At 38.9% G+C, this 20,759-nt stretch overlaps 2 protein-coding genes across 4 annotated transcripts in view; one reads left to right on the top strand and one right to left on the bottom strand.

Moving 5' to 3' along the window:
• Positions 1–20,759, top strand: part of atad2b (ATPase family AAA domain containing 2B) — an 82,589-nt gene that overhangs the window by 57,352 nt on the left and 4,478 nt on the right. For all 3 annotated transcript variants that reach the window (XM_034579540.1, XM_034579542.1, XM_034579541.1), the window contains one exon: positions 14,013–14,141. In XM_034579540.1, coding sequence (XP_034435431.1) covers positions 14,013–14,141 — 129 coding nt within the window. The remainder of the gene's footprint in view (positions 1–14,012; positions 14,142–20,759) is intronic.
• LOC117758149 (interferon a3-like) lies at positions 751–1,903 on the bottom strand. Its single transcript, XM_034579564.1, has 5 exons — positions 1,772–1,903; positions 1,601–1,693; positions 1,212–1,361; positions 973–1,056; positions 751–849 (listed from the first exon to the last, which is right to left on the bottom strand). The coding sequence occupies exons 1-5, from the start codon at positions 1,901–1,903 to the stop codon at positions 751–753; spliced, it is 558 nt and encodes a 185-aa protein (XP_034435455.1).

Below are 20,759 nucleotides of genomic sequence, written 5' to 3'. Positions count from 1 at the left end.
TTTCAAACACAGATGCATATCTTCTGTAATCTACAGTAAGATTATGAAGCAAATCCGTCCGTGCAGTCAATCTCCATTGTTAAAACTACAAAGAAATTAGCGTTAACTAAAATTGAATCCCTGTAGTTTTTTGTTTTTTGGAGACATTTAGACATTAAAATATTAGCAGCTGCTTCACCATGTTACCACACATATACAAGTATAGCACTTAGAGCCCCTAACCCCTGTCACCGATGTATTATCAAGGGATTATTATGGATGCAGTAATGTGTACATTTAGGATTTTTTGTGTCCAACTTTCTGTCCCTATTATCATTTGTTTCCACAAATGCAAAGTAAACAAACGAAAAAAAACACACATAAACAAGTCAAGAGAAATAAAGAAATAAAATAACAGACGGGAACCTCGTGTTTCTAATTGGAACAACCTTCATATTTTTACACTGCATGGTCTTTACTGAATAAGTGAACTCTGTATTGAGAAATGCATTTTAGTAATAAATAAAGAAATCTACATCGTTTTTGTTGATGCAAGAGGAATCAAAACAATCGCTTTTCTATTTGGTAGGAGAATACATGTTTTTATTGGATATGACATGTAAGAAATGTATATTGCATTTTCCTCACAGGGAAAAAAACACATCAACCAATCAATTAATAAATAGACAAAGCTCTCTATAAATGAATGAATAAATAAATGAATAAATAAATGAATAAATAAATGAAATAAATTAATCTGATGGAGAGGTTCTAGTTGATGGTGAGTAGAGATGAAATCAGCAGGTATGATCTCATTAGATGATTTTTGCTTTCCTTCCTGATCAGCTCCCAGGATTCAGCACTGTAGTCCTACACACACGAATATTATCATTAGATAGATAGGTAGATGGGTAGATAGCAAGTAGGTAGATGGGGAGGATAAGGCAGAAGGTAGGTAGGTAACTGGGTGGTTAGGTGGGTTGGTAGACTTACCATTTGTTTCAGGACTTGGTTTGACAGTCTCTTGAAATACATGTGCAGCTTCTTGTTGTTCTTCTTGGGGCTGTGGCTCGCAATCTAAATGAATAAAAGAAAAATAAGCTTTGATGAGATCAAAAAATCGCCATTAGTGTAACAATTGCGCCGCTGATCCCTTCAGTCAACAGGAGCAACATAAATAAGTACATGGAAACAAAATGAGTGAGGCTGCGTTCATCCCCCCTGACACGTACACATGAGCGAAGGCCGTCAGCCTGCTGGGTCACAATATTGCGAAAGTCATCCACTCGTCTCTCCTCCCATGATGCAGAGCTGTAATCCTTCTCAAACAGGTCAGCCACCCCGTTCAGAACCTGCACTGTAAATCCAAGTTTGTCCTGAGCCTGTAGGAATGAAAAATCAGATGAAACAAAGAAATCAGAAGGGGAATCGGAGAAAGAAGAAAAAGAAGAAGATTCAGAGGAAGACGAAAAACAAGTTTCCAAAACTGAAGATAATGATAGGAAATATAAGAAATATTATTATACACACTTTTCTCTGAAAACAATTCCTCATGTTTAAGAAGAGAAAATCAAGTATTTTCTTATGTTTCTTATTCACTGCAGGTATTTATTTTACTCACTGAGGCTTGTGACACCTGGCTGTACAGATCTTCAGGGAAGGCCACATTCTCCTCCACTTCAGCATCCTCAGTGGTGTTGGTGGAATTATGAACCTGCATCACACACATCATGTGTTATTTCATTCAGATATTTCAATGACTTTAAAACATGATGCAAACAAGTTCACTCACCATCATATCTAGTAGATCCAAAGAGTTCTCGCTGAACTGTTTGAATTTATGATCCATCCATTTGCAGCTCATCGCTGAGCCCGCACTGTAGAGACAGAGGCAAAGGCAAACGAAGAAGATCCTGTTAAGCATCTTTAAGAAACAGGTAGAAGTTGACTTTGTATAGAGCAGATTCAGGTGTCTCCTGGTGATTGTGTTGGAGCTGACCTGCAGAGCCTCATTTATAACAGGACGCACCTATTTCATTTTCCAGACATAAGCTGGGAAACCTGTGGCTTTCATAAGTTTCACAGTTCAAGGTAAAACCTCAACATCCTTTACAGGCGTAACGTCAGATATTTTCGATTTAAATTAGAAAAACTGATGCAAACTTTATTCCATAATAAAAAAGAAAAATCACAGCTCACTCCGTGTACATATTTAAAATGCTCCTATATAGTGCTACCATGAAATGCATTGAATAGGGAAAAAAAACAGTTTTTTATATATATATATAGATATATATATCTATATATATATATCTATACACACAATTGTTATATTATTTGGTGATTTTAAAGGCTAAGTAGAATATTTCTACATGGCTCTTATAATTGTAGTGGAATTGCATCCTTATCTCTGTGTGGATTCATAGTATCATTCGTTGATAAATCTGCAGGTGTCATCATGTCCATTAGGCGTTGTAAAGGGAAGTTCTCTGAAAGAGAAAACGAAAGTGACTATTTGTCTGTGGCCTGCGCTGTGACGCTCATTCAAAAGAATGCGTCTGTGACATTTCGCCTTGTTTAAACAAGAACAACAGGGCTGCAAATACGTGAGAACCAGACATATTGTAGAGAAGGGGATTATCCTTCACATTTTAATTTGCCTGATTTCAGTTTTTATTTCAGTTTTTATTATTTAATTTTTAATTATTTTTAATGCATTTTTAAAAATATTTTTAAAGTAATTTTCCTTTTTGTGTTTTTCCCACGTGTCAAACAATAAATTAATTATTGCATTTTAGTCAGTCCACATCACTCAGCTTTATTCTATTGTATTTTGAATTAATACAACATAAGGCATTACCCAAGAGGTCAAAGTTGAATCCATTGGATTTTCACTACCATATGAGCTTGGATCTTAAAAAGCTGCAGGTTGTCTTATCTCAGGGGCATGGAGGTATTAAAGTAGTTGGTGAAAATGAATCTCAATAGTTCAGCCAGAAATGAAAATTCACTCATTATCTTGGATTCTGCTCTAACAAAGTTTACCCCCTGAGGCTTCCTTTAAGGAATAGTCATTTAAATATGTTTTAGGAAAAAAACACCTATCTAACTAAAATTGACTAGTATAATTATGGCCCAATATTGACTCTTAAAATCCTGGTATGTGTCTTTGTTTGTCCACATTTTCTCAGTATAAACATGTCTATCTGCAAAGGTCTGAGTATGTAGTGGTAAGTTGTTGAAACTGGCTCTGTTAGAGCTGCATGATGTATAGATTTTCTACTTCGTTGAAATCAAATTACTGCAACCTACACAAAAAAAGTTATTTTAATTAAAGAAAACTAAGGCAACATAGAAAATAGCGGGCTATATGAGACACCTTGAGTCCCGATCGTCTCATAAACTGTGACCTGAACAGTTGCACTCGGGCAGACAGTGTAGTGTTGGCACTCAGAATGGTTAACTGTCTCAAAGCTGATGCCATCTACGAGAGGGACGGGCTGAAAAACGACCCTGCACACTGATCTGAGCTCTTGGTTTTGGTATTGTGTTGGAAATCCTGTGAGCTGCTGGAAGATGTCAGGAGACCTAGATGTCTGAAGTGGAAGCGTTTTATTGATGCTTGAAGAGAGATGAGCAATACAAGTTAATGCTGTTTAATGCCACCCAATTCTGAAGGCTGTGCTTTTCAGTATTTTTATATAAACATATCCTCACATAACACAGACTCACTTTATTGCAGTGCTTTTGTCATACTTGGAGACCATTTGCAGAAAAGACAATGAGACTTTGCTGGCTGTCAATCTTGGCTGTTGAAGTGTGTTCTGGGAACTCTGGCTGTCCTATCCCTAGTGTCTGTACCGTAGCTTTGGTTACCATGGTAACTGCTGATGGAGAATGGGCAAATGCATCTTAACAGCTATGCCAAAGATAAATAATGGACTTATTTTGATTAGGGCTGGGGGAACGCGTCGTAAGGAAGGTGGCTGCGCCCAGTCAAAGCATGGACTCACCTGAAGAGCAAGCTGAAGCGAAAATAATCGGCCATGATCTTCGAGCATAGGTCACCAATAGTCCCAGAAGCCGCTCTATATGGAACCAGACCTGTTATTAGATTATCAGACCGTTGCTACATGTGATATGTAGTTATATATTTTTTTCAAAAATTAATTTTATTTTAAGATGCCTTTTTTCAAAAGCCCTTTTTTTTTTAAATGCAAACCTTATTTTACTTGAAATGAGAAAATAATATTTATTTCATTAGATTACACTCCAGTTCAATGTGAACATTTATAATAAATATTGTTAAAATACAGAACTCAATTGAATTATACATACTTCATTTTATTTCACAGTCAGTTTGTTGGCTTCATACAGACATTGATACAACTACTATGCTACTTCAAGATAGTTTTTTTGATAAACTGCTAAACTTGAATTTACAGTGTTGATATTCCTCCAGAAATTTACCTGAGTTTTACTTTATTAAAAAAAATTATCAATAGGTGCAACCCTAATTTTGATTGACTTCAATGTGACATGTATGGAGAAGCATGGTCTAATACTTCATAGATACTTAAAGACCTAATATGATTGGGAAAATACAATATAAGTAAATATTCCTTCATAGGTTTGTGGAGGAGCCGAGGAAGTCGAGTGAACAGTGTTTGGAGTCTTTTCAGTCTCTCCCTGCTGGAGAATCAACACTAGCTAACAGCTGCCTGCAGAGATCAGGCTTATGTCTTGTCAACACAAACTATATGAGTTGGTGAGCAAACTTCCAGTTTCTGTCCTCTCTCTGCTCGCAGTGATAATTTAAGTGTATGTGTGTACTTAGTTAAAGCATCTGTCACTTGAACTCAATGTGTCTTGTGTTGGCTATAAAAATTAAGATGCATCATATTTTAGTTTTGAATTTGCCAAGGAAAATAAATCCCTGATCCACAGTTTTATGACTGAAATACACACTAGGGAAAATTGTCGGGACTGGCCTTTCGGTTCAGTACGCACGTGTACCGAACTTATGCAGCGAGTCCATGTGCGTAAGTTATTTCTGTACATACGGGTCTCAAATTCCGAGGGACAACTTTAGGGAAAGATCGGATGTGCTGTAGGCTCGTAGTCATAGCGACCACAGACAGGAGTGTGAATACCCTCCCTCATCATTTAAGTCTGCTATGTGAGAAATCTTCAGTTTCACAGTCACTATAATGATGGCGGACAAAGACAAGTGGACCGTACAAAAGCTGTTTGCAGACATTGCACAACTGCTATCGGACATGTAACTGGTAGCACATCGAACATGCCGACTCGTTTGAAACAGCATCACCAGAGTGATGTCCCACTAACATTGGGAATAACACTAACATTAGTGGGACAAGGAAAAAATCCAGTTCAGTGCAAACCCAGCTCCCCCGCAGCATTAAAGCTGCCGCTTGCAAATAATTCAGACAGTGTCAAAGCAATAACAGGCGTCATAGGTGTATTTATAGCCGCGGACATGCGACCGTTCTCTGTTGTTGAGAACTCAGGGTTCAAACACACACTGAAAGTAAACGAAGTTCCCTCTCGTCCGCATTTCAGCCAGCACGTCATACGAGCCCTTTATGAACCTCTGTCCCTAGCGTGAGAGCGTTCTCCACAGCGGAGACATTGTTTGTACCAGCAGGGCCACCTCTGCAAACAATGTGGTGGTAGTTAATTATTTTGAAGAAAAAAGAAAAGAAAATACATAATAATAATTAATAATCATACAATACAATAACTGTGCAGTTTAAGTACAGTCATTTTCTACATGCTGCGCCTTAATGGATATTAATTTTTACTATTTTTATTTATTTGTTTATGAGTGTTTATTTTGTTGTTTTACTTTTGTAAAAATGACTTGGGTAGGTGATGCAGCCATAGTTTTCTGTTCCTTGTTTCTACTGTACCTAAAACGTACCGAACCCTTACCTTTTTGTATACCGTTACACCCCTAATACACACCGTACACAGTTTTATATGCAAGGAAACTGCAGTGTTGCTCACAATTTAAATTCACCTTCTGAGAAATGATTCATGCCACATTGGTAGTTATCCAATGTAACTAAATCATCAACAATCAAGTCAACTTGAATCCATACTGGTCTTCAATTTAAAATCAAATAAATCTGTGTCGATATCCAGCCCTTGTTATGGCCTAGTCCTGCTTTAGTTTATACCCTGTCCAGGAAACTGGCCCTTAATCTCTATTCATTTTATCAATGTGGTCTGACTGGGTCTCTACTGGAAAATGTATTTTGATTATGATGATTTCTGAGTCACTGATAAACTTAGTGACATCTAGGCTTAACTTGACGTGAATACTGAAATACATGGAGCTGTTAATTTACATCCATCTTCACATCTTAATTATGCCAATTATTATTAAAACCACAAGTACACGTAAGTAATACCATTTATTAAATCATGCAAATTAATATAATTCTGACACAATTGACCTTCCTCCTCTGTAATGACCTAAACAGAATTCACAGCTATTAAATGGCTGGGCATGTTCCACTGGTTTTAATGTTGGAAGTAAAGCCAGGCCCTGCATATTTAAGATGAGATGTCAACCCAAGCAGGATTTTACATACCCAGCTGAAAAGGGGGAGAGCATTTCTTTTTACTGTGCTGGGACCATGGTAATATGTTTTGTCATCATTCTCCCTGACCCTTGCAGCACTATCAATATTGCATTACCTGTGTGACCAAGTGCCCTGTAAGCCACATTATTTGTCGCTGTGACTTGATATTTTACCATCCACATCTCTCTATACTAGCCCCACTGCCAGCTTCTGCCCTCAATGAAGCCGTACATGGTAATGAGCGAACTAGAATCATTTATTATTAATTCTTTTCTTAAGTTAAAACAGGAAGAAGGGGTTGGATTGTTCTTTTAGAGGCAGATATTGAGGGCTTAACAGTGTCTCCGGTGATAAAGAATGTTGGGCTTCAAATCCCTGGGTTTTTTCCCCCGTTGCTGCTGTGTAACTCGTTTCTCTCGCTCATTACTGAGAAAGGCTTTTCATATACATTCAGCGGCATACATGCACGCATGCACGAAGCCAGTGAAGCATCTCTCTGTGATCAAAGAATAATAAGAATAGTATATCATAGAATAATAAATTCACTGCACCACAGAAAAAAGTTTGGCACATTTAATTAGCACGCTACAACATTTTCAAAGTGCAATAAACATTTTGTAATTTCTTTTAGTTTTGTTATATATTGTGGGGTCGACTTCTTTAAACATAACATCAATAGAAAATCTAGTTTTTCCCTGACTAAAGCTGCTTTTAGACAAGCCCCAACTTTAGATATTGCCCTGAAATTATCTGAAGAGGATTCCTGTGAGTCAGGGTCAGGGTTATGCTCCAAACTTTATCAGCCAGCCCTCCTAGACTAAAAACTGAGTGAGCCCATGTGAGAATGCAGCAGGATATTGTCAGGACAATTCACCACGAGCAAGTGGGCGTGTTGATCCTGTTTCTAACGTGCGGCGGATGCAAAACAAATGAATACAATATCAGGATCAAAAAGAGTTGCTATGCTGTAAGAAGATGTCATCTTGAAAAGACAATGAGACAGTCTCTATGTGCTCTTATCAAAAACATGTGATTTCCACAACAGAATTGTTATGCCATGTCCTGCATCCTGCATGATCTACCCTGATGCCATCCCTCACCTGCATGATCTTGATATTTTATTATTGTTGTCTACCCAGGACAATATCCTGCTGCGTTCCTCATATGTAAAAAACAAAGTTCATGTCTGAAATTTGCTTAATAGTAATCGAGATTCTCAGGTGTCGGCAACTAGCGCAGCTTGCAGACTGCGTTAAGTGACATTTATTCATTTCCTAATATAATATGTTCTCTGTAACACACATTAACCATGTAGATTGATATAGCTGTGTCTCTGCCTTTCATAATAAGTGTAGGCTCTCTATGATCTTAGCCTGGTCTGGAGTTATATCAGCATGGTCGTGCATGGGGTTGATGATGTGACTAGAATCAGCATGTCATCCGATTCAGCGGTCAGGGGTTAAATAGCAGCGCTGCAACACTGCGTGATGAATGTGTCTTGTTATTGTGCCCGGTCTCCAGCCTGTATCTAGTTGCATGAATCACTTCTGTTTTATTATATTTTTCAGTATTAATTACCTTTCTGTTATGTTTTTTTATTGGACTAGCATAGCATTAGGATTTTGTTAAATGCAATTTAAATATTGAAATTGTCCCATCAGAATGCTGCACATACTATTAGACGCAAAGATAAATCCAGTTTTAGTGTTGCATTAAATCCTGTAAGTTAACACCATGAAAGACTCCCTTTATGATCAAATCCGGCAGAATTTAACCACCGACCAACTCCATACTCCATCTGTGGTCTTAACAAACACGGGGATAGATAGAGTTGTGAGTGACGATGGAGAGGGGGAAGATGGAGCAGGGAGTTTAGAGTGGGTGAGGTTAAATGGTCCAAGTCAGTAGCACTCTTTAATGCTTGGGATTACTGCCCTTTTGTGTGCAGTGGGCTCACTCAATCACTGAGCTTGTGTAAGACACACTCACACCATTTAGACCACACTGTTGCACACATCCTGATCAAGCTGACAAAGGCCGGGAACTACATGGCCACAGCTGGCTAACAGTAAGAGGAGAATAAATTGAGGGGATAAAGAAAGAGAGAATAGGGAAGGAAACCCACAAAGAGGAAGCAAAAGAGAAGACACACATTGGACACAAAGTCAGAGCAGCGTTTTCGGAAAAAATGGGGTTGAAGAAGAGGTGAGTAGCGGCTCCATAAAACATTGAAATGGGCTGGAGGTGAGAAAATGCACTATAAAGAAAAGAAGGTGCACTATAAAGTGGTGAAATGCACTGAAAGCAAGAGATAGAAACCATGAAAAATAGAAAGCAATGCAGTAGCAGTTGGATGAAAGGAAGACTATAGCAGTGCTTCGCAGAGAATTTCACATTATTACACACATGCGAGATGGGTTGTAATGATGCTTATTAAAGCTTTTATGCATGTATTGTTAAAATTGGTATCTCACCATGATGTGCTCCATTTGGTCCTCTTTTTATGAGTTCTCAGAGCTGGCTCGAAACTATGAAACCTAAAAAGTCCCTTGATATTAGACCCGAGTCACTGTATATAAAGCAAACCAATAAAATATGCCCACAACAGAGCAGCTGACTCTGCTTTCTGAAGGCAGCCGTGATGATCATTATCACTTGGCATGAATTCTGAATATTAGAGAAAGTCTTAGTCTTCTTCTGTATGCACTTTTTATTCGTCAAGGGACCCAAAGTTATTAGATTGGCCAGGTTGAGCTTTTTATGTCAAAGGCATATTACCGGTTAATCCTGCTCGACTGCCAGATTAAGTTATGAAAGTGTGAATATTTGAAAGGCATTATCTGCTCAAATTCATGTTTCCAGTCTCTTGAGTTCAGAATGCTAAGAACCCACTGGAGGTCAGGCTGGTGAAGCAGAGAAAATTAAACCTGATTTCAGTGACACAATACAAGAGAGATATGAAATGCTTTCTTCTTTCTGATTGATATTCAATGTAGGGGTTTGCATCAGAAGGGTGATGTATACCCTTTGTAGGCTGTATATACTCCAATCAGGCAGTTCTAACATTTGAATGTTGTAATAATGCCATTTCACAATGACGTCATCCTGATATGATTTATACCATATGATAACAATAATTGGTTCATCTAAATGAGCTGTCTCTAATCTTATTGGTTGCAAAAATATTTTTTTAATTAATTAATTACTACATTGTGACATAATTTGCAGACACCATATTCCGACCATATGATCTTTTTTTTTTTTTTTTTTATCTATAAAAACTTGAGGTTGTCTATAGTCAACAGGATGCTGAGATACCTTGAAAATTGCATTTTTGCTTTATAAATGACATTTTTCTGATTTTGTTGTGGATTCCTCATAACATTACAGTATGTGGAATTATTTCCAATTTAGGCTTCAGATTGTCTATTTGCAGCTGAATACCCCTCACCTCCCAAACATGAAAGAGAACCCGTGGTAGCCTTCATTTGTCATAAAAACTCTTTTAGTTTGACTACTGTTAAAAAACATGGCGTCATCCGTAAAGAGGACCGCTCCCGATGTAAATATGTCAATATAAAGTACCCATTCTAAGGTAAAGAAAACAACAATTTGTACAATTTAGACGATTACACACTAGTGAAAACATCACTAGGATTATTTTATATTCAATTTCTGCCAATAGATCAATTTCACCTAAATCTTACACACTGGACCTTTAACCTATAACCTTAACCAAGGAAGAACTCAAGAATGCAGACCTCTAAAAAAGCTCAACAGTTTCCCTTGTCGCCCAAGTACTTGTTCTGTCCACATTGTTGTGGGTAGATAAAAGCAATCATGCAGCAATATCCAGAGTTTTTGCTGTCTCTGTATCTGACCCATAGTAAGGATGAAACACTTAAGCTGCTTTCAGACATGCACTGGACTCCGCAGTTCCTCCTTATTTTATAAAGTCCTGTGGACTGATGAAATTCAACTGATTGAACTTTTTGTCGGCAATGAGAAAAAGTCTGTTTGGGGGAAAAGGTGTAGAATTCCATGAAAAGAGCTCCAACTGTCAAGCACAGGGGTGGATCGATCGTGTTTTGGGCTTGTGTTGCAGCCAGTGGCACGGTGAACATTTCACTGATAGAGGGAAAGAATGTATTCAATTAAATACCAGCAAGTTCTGGAAGCAAACATCACACGGTCTGTAAAAAAGATGAAGATGAAAAGAGGATGGTTTATACAACAAGATAGTAATCCTCAAAATACCTTTAAATCCACAATGGACTCCCTCAAGAAGCGAAAGCTGAAGGTTTTGCAATGGGCTTCAAAGTCGTCTGACCTAAACATCATTGAAAATCTGTGTATAGACCTCAAAAGCAGGGCATGAAAGTTGGCCCGAGAATCTCACAGCACTGGAAGTCTTTTGCAAGAAAGAATGGATGAAAATCCCCCAAACAATTAATTGAAAGACTCTTGGCTGTTACAAAAAACATTCACAAGCTGTAATTTTGGCATAAAGGTATTTAACACTTACCACCAAAGGTGCCCAAACATTTGTTTCTGTCCCTTTTGTCTTTAAATTGTAAAAGAAGGAATTAAAGTAATCTTGCATAAATGGGATGGTGCCCCGAAAAATGAAAATTCACTTAGCTACTCACAACGATACCAATGGAGGGGTGGGTGAAGTGTTTGAGTCCAAAAAACACTTGGAGTCTCAGGGGTAGACAGTGTTGCAGTGAAATCCAATACAATTGAGGTAACTGGTGATCAAATTTTCAAACATAATAAAAACAAAAGAAAAAAACACAACATGCCTCCATACTGCTCCTGTGGTGTCATCAAAGTGTCCGCACGCCCCGGCATTCATATTCAACTCGAAATCTACACCAAGTTTGAAAAACGATCACCATTTACTTCAATTGTATTGGATTTGGCTGCAACGCTGTCTACCCCTGAAACTCCAAAAGTGTTTTATGTTTTAAACACTTCACCCACCCTTCCATCGGCATAGTGGTGAGTACATAATAAGTGAAGTTCCATTTTTCGGTGAACTATCCCTTTAAAGACATGTTTCATCTTTATCTTTTGGAAACCGGGTCATCTTTGACTTGATTAGCTATTCCCCGCAGCAGAAAGTTTGACCTGGTGCCACTCTATATTCATAATGTTTACAGTGTCACATTGCAAGAGATGAATTAGCCTGTCCATGATATTTATGTAGAACGCTTTGGGCAGGCAGCTGAATTGCTAACAGTAACAGTGGATCCCAAGGGCAGCCCGTGTTTTAAATTCACTTCCTTGACTCCATCAGAGGCGTTTGTGTGCTGCAAAGTAAAAGCGTCCTTTCAAAGAGAAGTACTGCTCTTAAAAGTCAAGGATCTGGTCATGAGTAAAGTCTGTCTTGGGATTAAGTTTTTACTGAAGTTTTTTTTTGTTGATGTGAGGGCTCAGCATGTAGTCTTAATGAAGACAACTGTTCTGTCATTTAAACAGAAATCACAGTCAGATGGAGCATAGCGATTAATACAATGCTAACCTCTTTGCCTCTGTAATTTTTCTTTGGCTCACTATAATTATCTCTCAGACGTTGGCTGATGAGAGGCTTTGACAAACATACACGTCTTATTAATCTTGACATTGCCTTGGTGTTATGTGTTTAAAACGTGGTCACTCGTCCCTCTCACACGTGCACACACATACACACCAGTTAATTTCTACTGTGGTTTCTTTGTTTGCTTTGAGTATGTGATGGTAACTTTAATTATTGTGCCCATGCGCTCTCTGTCCATGCATTCCGATGAGCCCTGTGTTTAAATAGACACACACACACACACACACACACACACACACACACACACACACACACACACACACACACACACAATGTGGGGAACAGGTCAATTAAAAGGGCTTTTGACTGTCCAGAATGTTTTAATTAAAGTAGCAGTGAAATGTAAACTTGGTTCTAATTATGATTAGCTTTAATTAGCTGTCACTCTAATCTTAATTGCTTTTGAATAGAGCTGACCTCCAAATTCTTCATCTCCGTGCACCAACATCAGCGCTTAGCTTGTGTGACTGGTTATTCAGCACTGTCTGTTGTTTTGTTACGACTCCATTCACATGATGAAGCATATTAGTCATAGCTTTGTTGTGATATTTCTAGTATTGATGATAGCTATGTTTTTTTATATTGAGTATTGATATCATGTTAATAATACACACCATGAAAACATTGTGTAAATAATCCAGTGCCTCTTAAATATTTGAGTTTCTCTCTGTTGTATTGCAGTTACCGTCTGTTTCACACTTCATACTAGGTATTAGTTATTATATGATTATTAGTTTGGCTGCCCTTGTTGAGAAAAGCTCTCTCTCCCAGGGTCGGCGCAATGAATAGAAACAGCAGTTTATGGCTTGCAGCACTGTCTCTTTCTCAATCCACTTGAAATTCACTTGGCCGGAGGTTTTATTTACAGCCATGAAAATTTGAAAGCTAGCAGACTAAGAAATCTCCTTTTTCTGTCTTTCTATGATCTCGTCTGCTCTGTTTTAGCATCAGTGGGGCACCTAAACACAAACAGTGCAGTCAGAAAGCTCTGTGTGTGTGTGTGTGTGTGTGTGTGTGTGTGTGTATATATCACTGTTGGTTTTTATATATAAGAGATACAGATGCAAAACTATAGCAGGGTTAAATGTAAAATTTATACTGCTTGGAATAATGATATTATTTAGATTAATGGGAAAACAAGGCAGATCTGTTCATGAAATTAGATTTAATATCTTTTATTCCTTTGGCCATCATTGATCATCAATTCCGTCTATCCTCACAACCCTAGTGGGTGTTACTATTGTCACATAAAGTGGGGAGACAAGTCTGGATAAAGTGCAGATTGAAGGTTTTATTGGAAAATAAACAACAAAACTACTCACAAAAGGCATGAAGTGTGGAGAAACTGCACCGGCAGTGAATGGAATGTGTGGACGAGTGAGAAATGTGTATGCTACTGTTGAATGCACACAACACACTTAATACATGGAGAGATGTGGAGCCGAGGAGAAGACGGAAAGTGACCATGAGATCAGTATTTATAGCCTCTGTGAAGATCTATGGTGTCGCCACATTACTTTACTTACCCAGTCTGACTGTAGCCTCCTGTTGTAAATGGCTATTTGATCCACCGCAGGGATGTTGGGAGGGGTCGCAATATGTAGTTTTTTTTAAAAGATACACAATGAAAGTTGCATTATAATTGACTGAAAGCATTATTATTATTTTTCAAATTTTCTATTGATGTCATTATTTGTGAAACCTTGGAGTCAAGATAATCAAGTAGAGGAATTCAGATATTGTGTGGGCTCTAATTAGTAATGAATGTGTTAATACTAGTGTTTTACTGATGTATTTTCTCTTTTTGTCATTCCCTGTAGGTGCTACTGGATATGGTGGTGAAGAAGAGCACTGGCTACAGCGTAGAGCAGCTGGAGAGACTGTACTCCGTTCTCAGCCAGTGTATCTACAAGTACCGCAGAGAGTATGACAAGACCCAGCTACTGGAGGTCAGTGACAGAGAGAACTCTGTGTCAGCCTTTATAAACTGTCTTAAACTGTCTGACCAATTTCGAAATACAAGTACGAAATACAAGATAAAGTTGATCACAAAGTGTCAGTACCCAGAAAGAATGCACAGATTTATATATATCAGTGAAAACTAAGTTGAGTTAATGATTTATGTAGGGAAAATATACTAGTCCGCTACTGCCATCATGGCTGACCTTTATTTAACCAAAGTTCAACTTGAACCCCATTTTACTAGTTGCTTCCCCTAGGGTTTCATACCCTACTTTCATGGTGTGTTGTATACAGTATGTCACTATTTTTATACTATTATTATTATTATTACTAATACTATTACTACTACATCTTAAATCTCTGGACAGTGATATATCCAAGATGTCGGGATGATGTGGTCTCTGACTTGACAGATTTATTATTATTATCAGTTACAAATTACTCTAATTATAACTGTAATTAATAGTGATTGTCATTGTGTTTTAATTTGCTTATTATATTCTCCATTAATGGATTGATTGTCTTTTTTTTTTTACCTTATTGAAAATTATGATAAAGGGGCGGTGGACCACTGCTCTCAATGAACATGTGAATAAGGCAAATTTAGTTGCAAATGAATATGAGGCCCTGGGGCATCTTTTGTGTGCAATACAAATGAAATGATAATTAAGTAGTTCTGCAAGGTTAGGAAACCAATGATCTGGCGAATGTAGCCTCGTTTTTAAATTTTGTCCTGCAGATCTGACTCGGTTAAAGTAACGTGCTGAATGATGCATGTTTGAAAAACCTTTTAACATTCATTGAAGTAACATTATTAACATTCCATGGTGGGAAAGTTGATGGCAGCAAATACAATCTGGGAAGTGTTTGAAATTGAATATACCTCATTTGGGAGCTTTGGTTTAGACATCTACTCACTGAGACACGCTGAAATGGGGAATAGCATCTGGAAGTGACAAGCATCGGGACAAAAACCACAGCTAGGTGCAAGTGGAGTCGGGCAGAAAGGGTATATATCAGGAGTAGCTCAGGGTTTAGTTGAAATTAAGGTCTCTTTGTTTGTGTTTGTGTTCTTGTTGCTCCACAATAGGATCTAATGAGGACAGCGGGGACATGTAATTGAGCACTTGTAAAAGATTGCATTCAGTCGTTGTTTGTGTGAAATCTACAGAGATTAAGAAAGTCAGGAGCTGGAATCCAAAACAGTTCTTAAAAGAATCTTTGATTCCACCCGATGCTCCAGTTAGGCTTCATTATAATCTGTAATTTAGCTTTTTTTATGGAAAAGGGAAAACTACCATTTCACTGGTATTCTATTTCAAACATTCTGAATGTAAACATCGAAATAAATCATAAAAGTTTGAGATGCAAAGTTTGAATTTAATAGTTCTTACTAATACAATTCAGCCTGTATGTCTGCAGGAATTACCACACTTAAGCATACACTACTTTTAATTTTACTTGATTTTATTAATCATAGAAAAATAATTGGAGGTTTTTAATTGCTGTCGCATAGTAGCTGTTTTTCAAGGTCAGAGATTGTAAAAAATTGTTTTCGTAAAAAGTGTCGGTTATAGCACTCTGAGCGTGGTGATTGCCTCTTTGGAAAATACACTAAATTCTGTGCATATGGTGAGTAAGGATCAACAAAATACCCTCAATACAAGGTCTTTTCTTTTCTATATTCATTTCTAATCTCTCTTGACAATGATCCATACAGAAATAGCTGCTGTCTATTTTCCCAGAAACCCATCTGGTCATCTGCTGCTGCTGCAGGATGTCAGTGCAGACAGCGGGCCAGGAATGGCAGTGTCCTGGTGCCGGTAGCCAGAGCCTGGCTGTCAGAGAGAGAGAGAGAGAGAGAGAGAGAGAGAGAGAAGAAGTCAGCCAGGTGGTGCCGCCTGTCTACAGGCCGGCTGGTGGTGGAGGGGAGAGAGTGCACGTCTGGGTTCATCTCATACTGCCAGCCTAAATTGGTGTTCCCAGAGCAGAAATGTCAGCTCGTTTGGCACGTGCTTTGTTTACCTCTATTTCCAACACACATCCCGGCTCCCCAGCAGGTCATCTCCTTGTTACTCCCCGGAGAATGCGAAAAAAATACATGCACATAGATAGACGTATGCAGGAGGCTGAAGCCATTTCCACTTAATGTTGCACTCTGTTGCAGCGCGTGGTGTGCTGTAGAGCCGAGTGAAATGGAGCGTGTCCATACATTTGTCTCCTTTACTCTACCCCGTCCTCCTCTGGGTACGGCTTGTCTCCGTCTTCTGGAGGAGCTGACCTTTCAGCAGATGGAGTGGACGGCACCCTGCTTCCAGTTAACGCCAGAGGGACCATCTCTGCTCTGTACACAATAACAAGCCAAGCCATGCTCCCATCTACAAATTGGCGTTCATATCACCCTTGGCTTAGTAATTCATTTTGCCTGTGTCTCAGATCGCAATTACAGACTTTGTAGGAGCCTTTGACCTTTAACCTGATTCTGTGTGATGCCAGAACTTTGTTTCACTGGCCGATTGAGCTGAACATCCAAAGAGTTGTTTATTTCTCTGCCCATTTGTGTGTTTGCTGCTGAAGATTGCTGATAGAGATTGCAAAAATACACTGGATTCCTAGATATTTAGCATCATCATGTTGGTTCCTGCAGGTAGACAGTGAAATGAGATGTCCTGCCTTCATGACGTGAAGACATTTGGAGCATGTGTACTCTTTAAATCATTAATGTTAAACCTCTGGCTTTGAAGACAGGTAGGGATTTCTTTTGAGACTTGCCAAGACACCTATTGTTTTACAGTCAAGAGAAAAGCATCATAAAACAGTCAGAGAAAGCCGTATTTTTTTTTTTTCAGTGACAGTCGCCCCTGCAGAACAGAAAGCAATACAGCACCGGCTTTCATCATTGTGAATCAGTTGTCAATAGCTTGTGAGACAACACCTTCGTTCAGGCACAATACACAAGATTGTTCTCTCGTGAGTGAAAAAACTCCCCCAACTTGCACTGTTGTTGTTCTTACTTTCCTAATCTACACGAGAAGCCTGCTCTCCCTGGGGTTGCAGAGAATTTGATCTGGGAAACGAAGGAAATCAGTAACTGGTGTGGAAAGAGATAAGATGGGTTCAAAGAAAGTGGTTACGCCAAAGCAATTTATAATACCTTTGTCACAAATCGGTTGAACATCACAAGTTGATGACATCTTAACAGTGTGGTGCACAAAATTCTGGATTTCTCTAACATGCATTGTATTGCTCTATAGGGAAATAAAACTCTATCTGCAATTCTGCCACATTTTTACTCATTAGCTATGCAAGAGCTTCTTGACATGTAGGCTGTCTTCCACCCATAATAGAGAATAAATGACAGGACTACAGGGCTAATGTTTCTCATGGCTCTCCATTAAGACATGGCGTAACCAGCACGGGGTGGTCATAGGCAGTAGGTCATTTGTGGGGATGGTCTCGATAGTCCTTATACTTGGGAGTGTTTCTCTGGCTCCAAGACGGCCCCAGCCAGTGGCTGGAGGCAATATGTTTTGGGTTGTCCCTACCATTCTCGTGAACACAATATCTAAAGATCGTCTAAAGGGAATTTCTTTAAAATTGGTACAGATATTCACTCGGACTCAAGGATGAACTGATTCGATTCTGGTGGTCAAAGGTCACGGTGACCTCACAAGCACATTGTTTGCCCTGTGAACGTGATATCTCTAGTTTAGAGAGAATGAAGAAAACAGACATGAGTCAGTATCTGTCCTCTGTCATCCTCCCTGTGCTGCTGATGTGATTCACTGTCTGCAGGTACCTCTGGAAGAGAGATGGGGGGCCCTGTTAGTCTCAGACAGTAGCTCAGTTTACAAGAATCTCCCAGTTTCAGGTCAAACTAAGATGATCACTCAGACAGACAGCCTTTGTTTTAGCTTCTCCATAACAATTCACTCTCAGTTTAACCACCGTGCTATGGTTTAGTAAAGCATTTAGCTTGGAGAACGCAAACTGAATCGTTTTCACTGTATGTTTGATGAACAGGTGGTTTGACAAAGTGTTTATTTGCCTTTTTAACTTTTTATTGCACTGACAGTTACCAGTGAAGTTGTTGTCAATATGAGTTATCTTCACTTCAGCTGGTTTAGTGTGTCCACCACAGCCTCTCCTCTTTACTTGTTCCATGTGTGTATATGGAATGCACTGCTGCCCGGCCATGGCCTGACAGGAAGAGGCCAAACAGGGCTTTGAATTAAAATAAGGCAAATTATACTTTTGAATTGTAAAGGTTCCTTTCTTGAACAAAAGCCTGCCTCAAATGAAGCTAGCTTCTGCAGTCAAGGTAAATGAAGGCTCCAGTCACTATTTGATGAACTCCAGTAATTAAGTAGCCGACTGGACTTCAGTGAATAGGCGTCTATTTGGCCGGCAGCCAGGGCTTATGGAGATCTGTGTTTCTCTCTCCGACGGAGTATGTTAGTGAGACAGAGAGTTGGTGCTGCAGAGGCTTGTTAGATCGTCTGGTGTGTTTTCAGGATGAGAAGGTGATGGGCCTTCAAGCAGATGGAGTCATGATCACAGAGAGGTGCAAAGCGTCAAGCTGGCAAAGAGCTTATTTATGTGTTGATGTGCGAGTTTACAGTGAAAGAGTCAGTTAAGCAGAAAGATGTTAAAAGCAAGAGCTGAACCTTTTAGGGATTTTTTAAAAATGAGTGTTTTAGTTTTTTTTTTTTTTTTACAGGAAACAGCAAATGGTCCAGCTAGCTGGGAGCGACCCAATAACGAGCCACTCACCTACTGGGTCCCTCCCAGTGCTAAGTGCCTAATGGATCTTATAAATGCAATGAAATGATCAAATCAGAAACACGTGCAGCATTATGTCAGCCCTGTGACCTTTTCAAATCTATTCAGAATAAACTGCAGGATATGTCGGGTATGGTTTTCACTATCCTGATTATTAATGAACAGTTGGCCGCAACGCACTCGGTCTCCTTTAACTCTCAGACTTTGGCACCAGCTAAACACTATTTGGACACGAGAGGATTACAAATGGCAATGATAATCAGGAGTTGGCTGTAGAATGGCATTGAATTCACAAGTTATCGAAAGTGTGAAAGAACATGCAATTTTCAGGCCAAATTTCTGATTAGAGACTGACTGACTGGAATATGAAATGAAAAACTCAAGAAATACACTTCTGATATGATCTTCAATGCTACAAGTAACATCCATTAAGCTGATTATCCATTACACACACTGCCCATCACAGTTTCTGTGACTATATGTAAGAATTGTCGACATGGCAGCTCCCCAAAGTAAAGCCAAAGTGTCTTGATCATCACCTGGTGGCCGGCTACAGTACAGCTCCCAAATCCTGTCTCGTGTAAGTGGTTGATACATGGACCAGATTAAAAAGTCAAAGTACACATCAAATACATTTTTACAAACATGGCCTTTGTCATTTGAGGTAGTTCGTTTCACATTGATGTTTGTTCGAGCGTTCATCTTTCCAGTAGTAATTCAATGCAATCAAAACATCGATGGTGAAACATCATAACAGACTGCTTGAAACTGGCCCACAATTGGTTGAGCGCAATTATCAGTTGGACCTCGCTACCGTTGCGCCATCCCCTGCACAGACTACTGCATGCTGTGTATTTTGGCTTCATTTCCAGAATGTGAGGAAGTGGAGATGCGTCATCCATCTTTATATACAGTCTATTGTTTTATCCAGCTGTTGCGCCAAAAATATAATATATATTAGTTTATTATTGTAGCAGATAAGGAAAACTGGCAAATATTGACGTCCAAGAAGCTGGAAGTTGTTACTTTTTTTGCCTTTTGTATTCAACAATTAATTTTCTGTCAAAATATTAAGGATTTAATTAACCTATCATCTCAGTTTCAGCAAAAACCTTTGCTGCCCTTTTCTGTATTGGTTAAAGAAATGATTTGGGAGTTATTACAAACACTTTTAAATAGATTTACATTGAAGAAATTACAGCTATAAAAGATATTGCCTTTATCAGTATTTTTGTATTACTTAGCTGAAAAGGCGTTTGCAATATCTGCTACTGGGTAATAATTATGCAAATAGCTTTTTCTTTCTCACAAATTCTTCAATGTTGGTGTCTGTGGTGCAAAAGTTTGTCTCAAAGTAAGAGTGCGTCTTTCCCCTGGAAAATCTTCCCCCTCTTTTCAAAGTGTAATATTGTTGCCTCCTGTGAAGTTGATATTCTTTAAGTAGGGTTGGGTGCCGTTCACAATTTAACCTGTAATGGTCCCAGGATCTGGAATTCGGTACAGCTACCCATCGGTCCTTTTTTTTCAGTACTTTACTGTTTAACAAAACAAAAGTCCATCAGGTTCTCCGTCAGCTACCTCCCGACAATATTCCAGTACAGTGGAAATCACTTATAGTGATCACATTTGTCGCGGGCCAAATCCATCACTATAAGTGATTGCTTACTTTTAAAGAATTGTATAGCTTCTGTATGATAGTCCAGGAACTTGAAGGAAAGGTAACGGCGCCACATTCACACACACACTGACTCCGCTGCTCTCTTCTCTCACAACAGAATTTGGAAACTCAGTTAATGTATGGAGAGCCGGAGGAGATGGCGGGG

This window comes from Hippoglossus hippoglossus, chromosome 24, assembly GCF_009819705.1.
Source record: "Hippoglossus hippoglossus isolate fHipHip1 chromosome 24, fHipHip1.pri, whole genome shotgun sequence".
NCBI lineage: Eukaryota > Metazoa > Chordata > Actinopteri > Pleuronectiformes > Pleuronectidae > Hippoglossus > Hippoglossus hippoglossus.
Note: the sequence above shows the minus strand (reverse complement) of the source record. Positions and strands in the feature narration are given on the sequence as shown.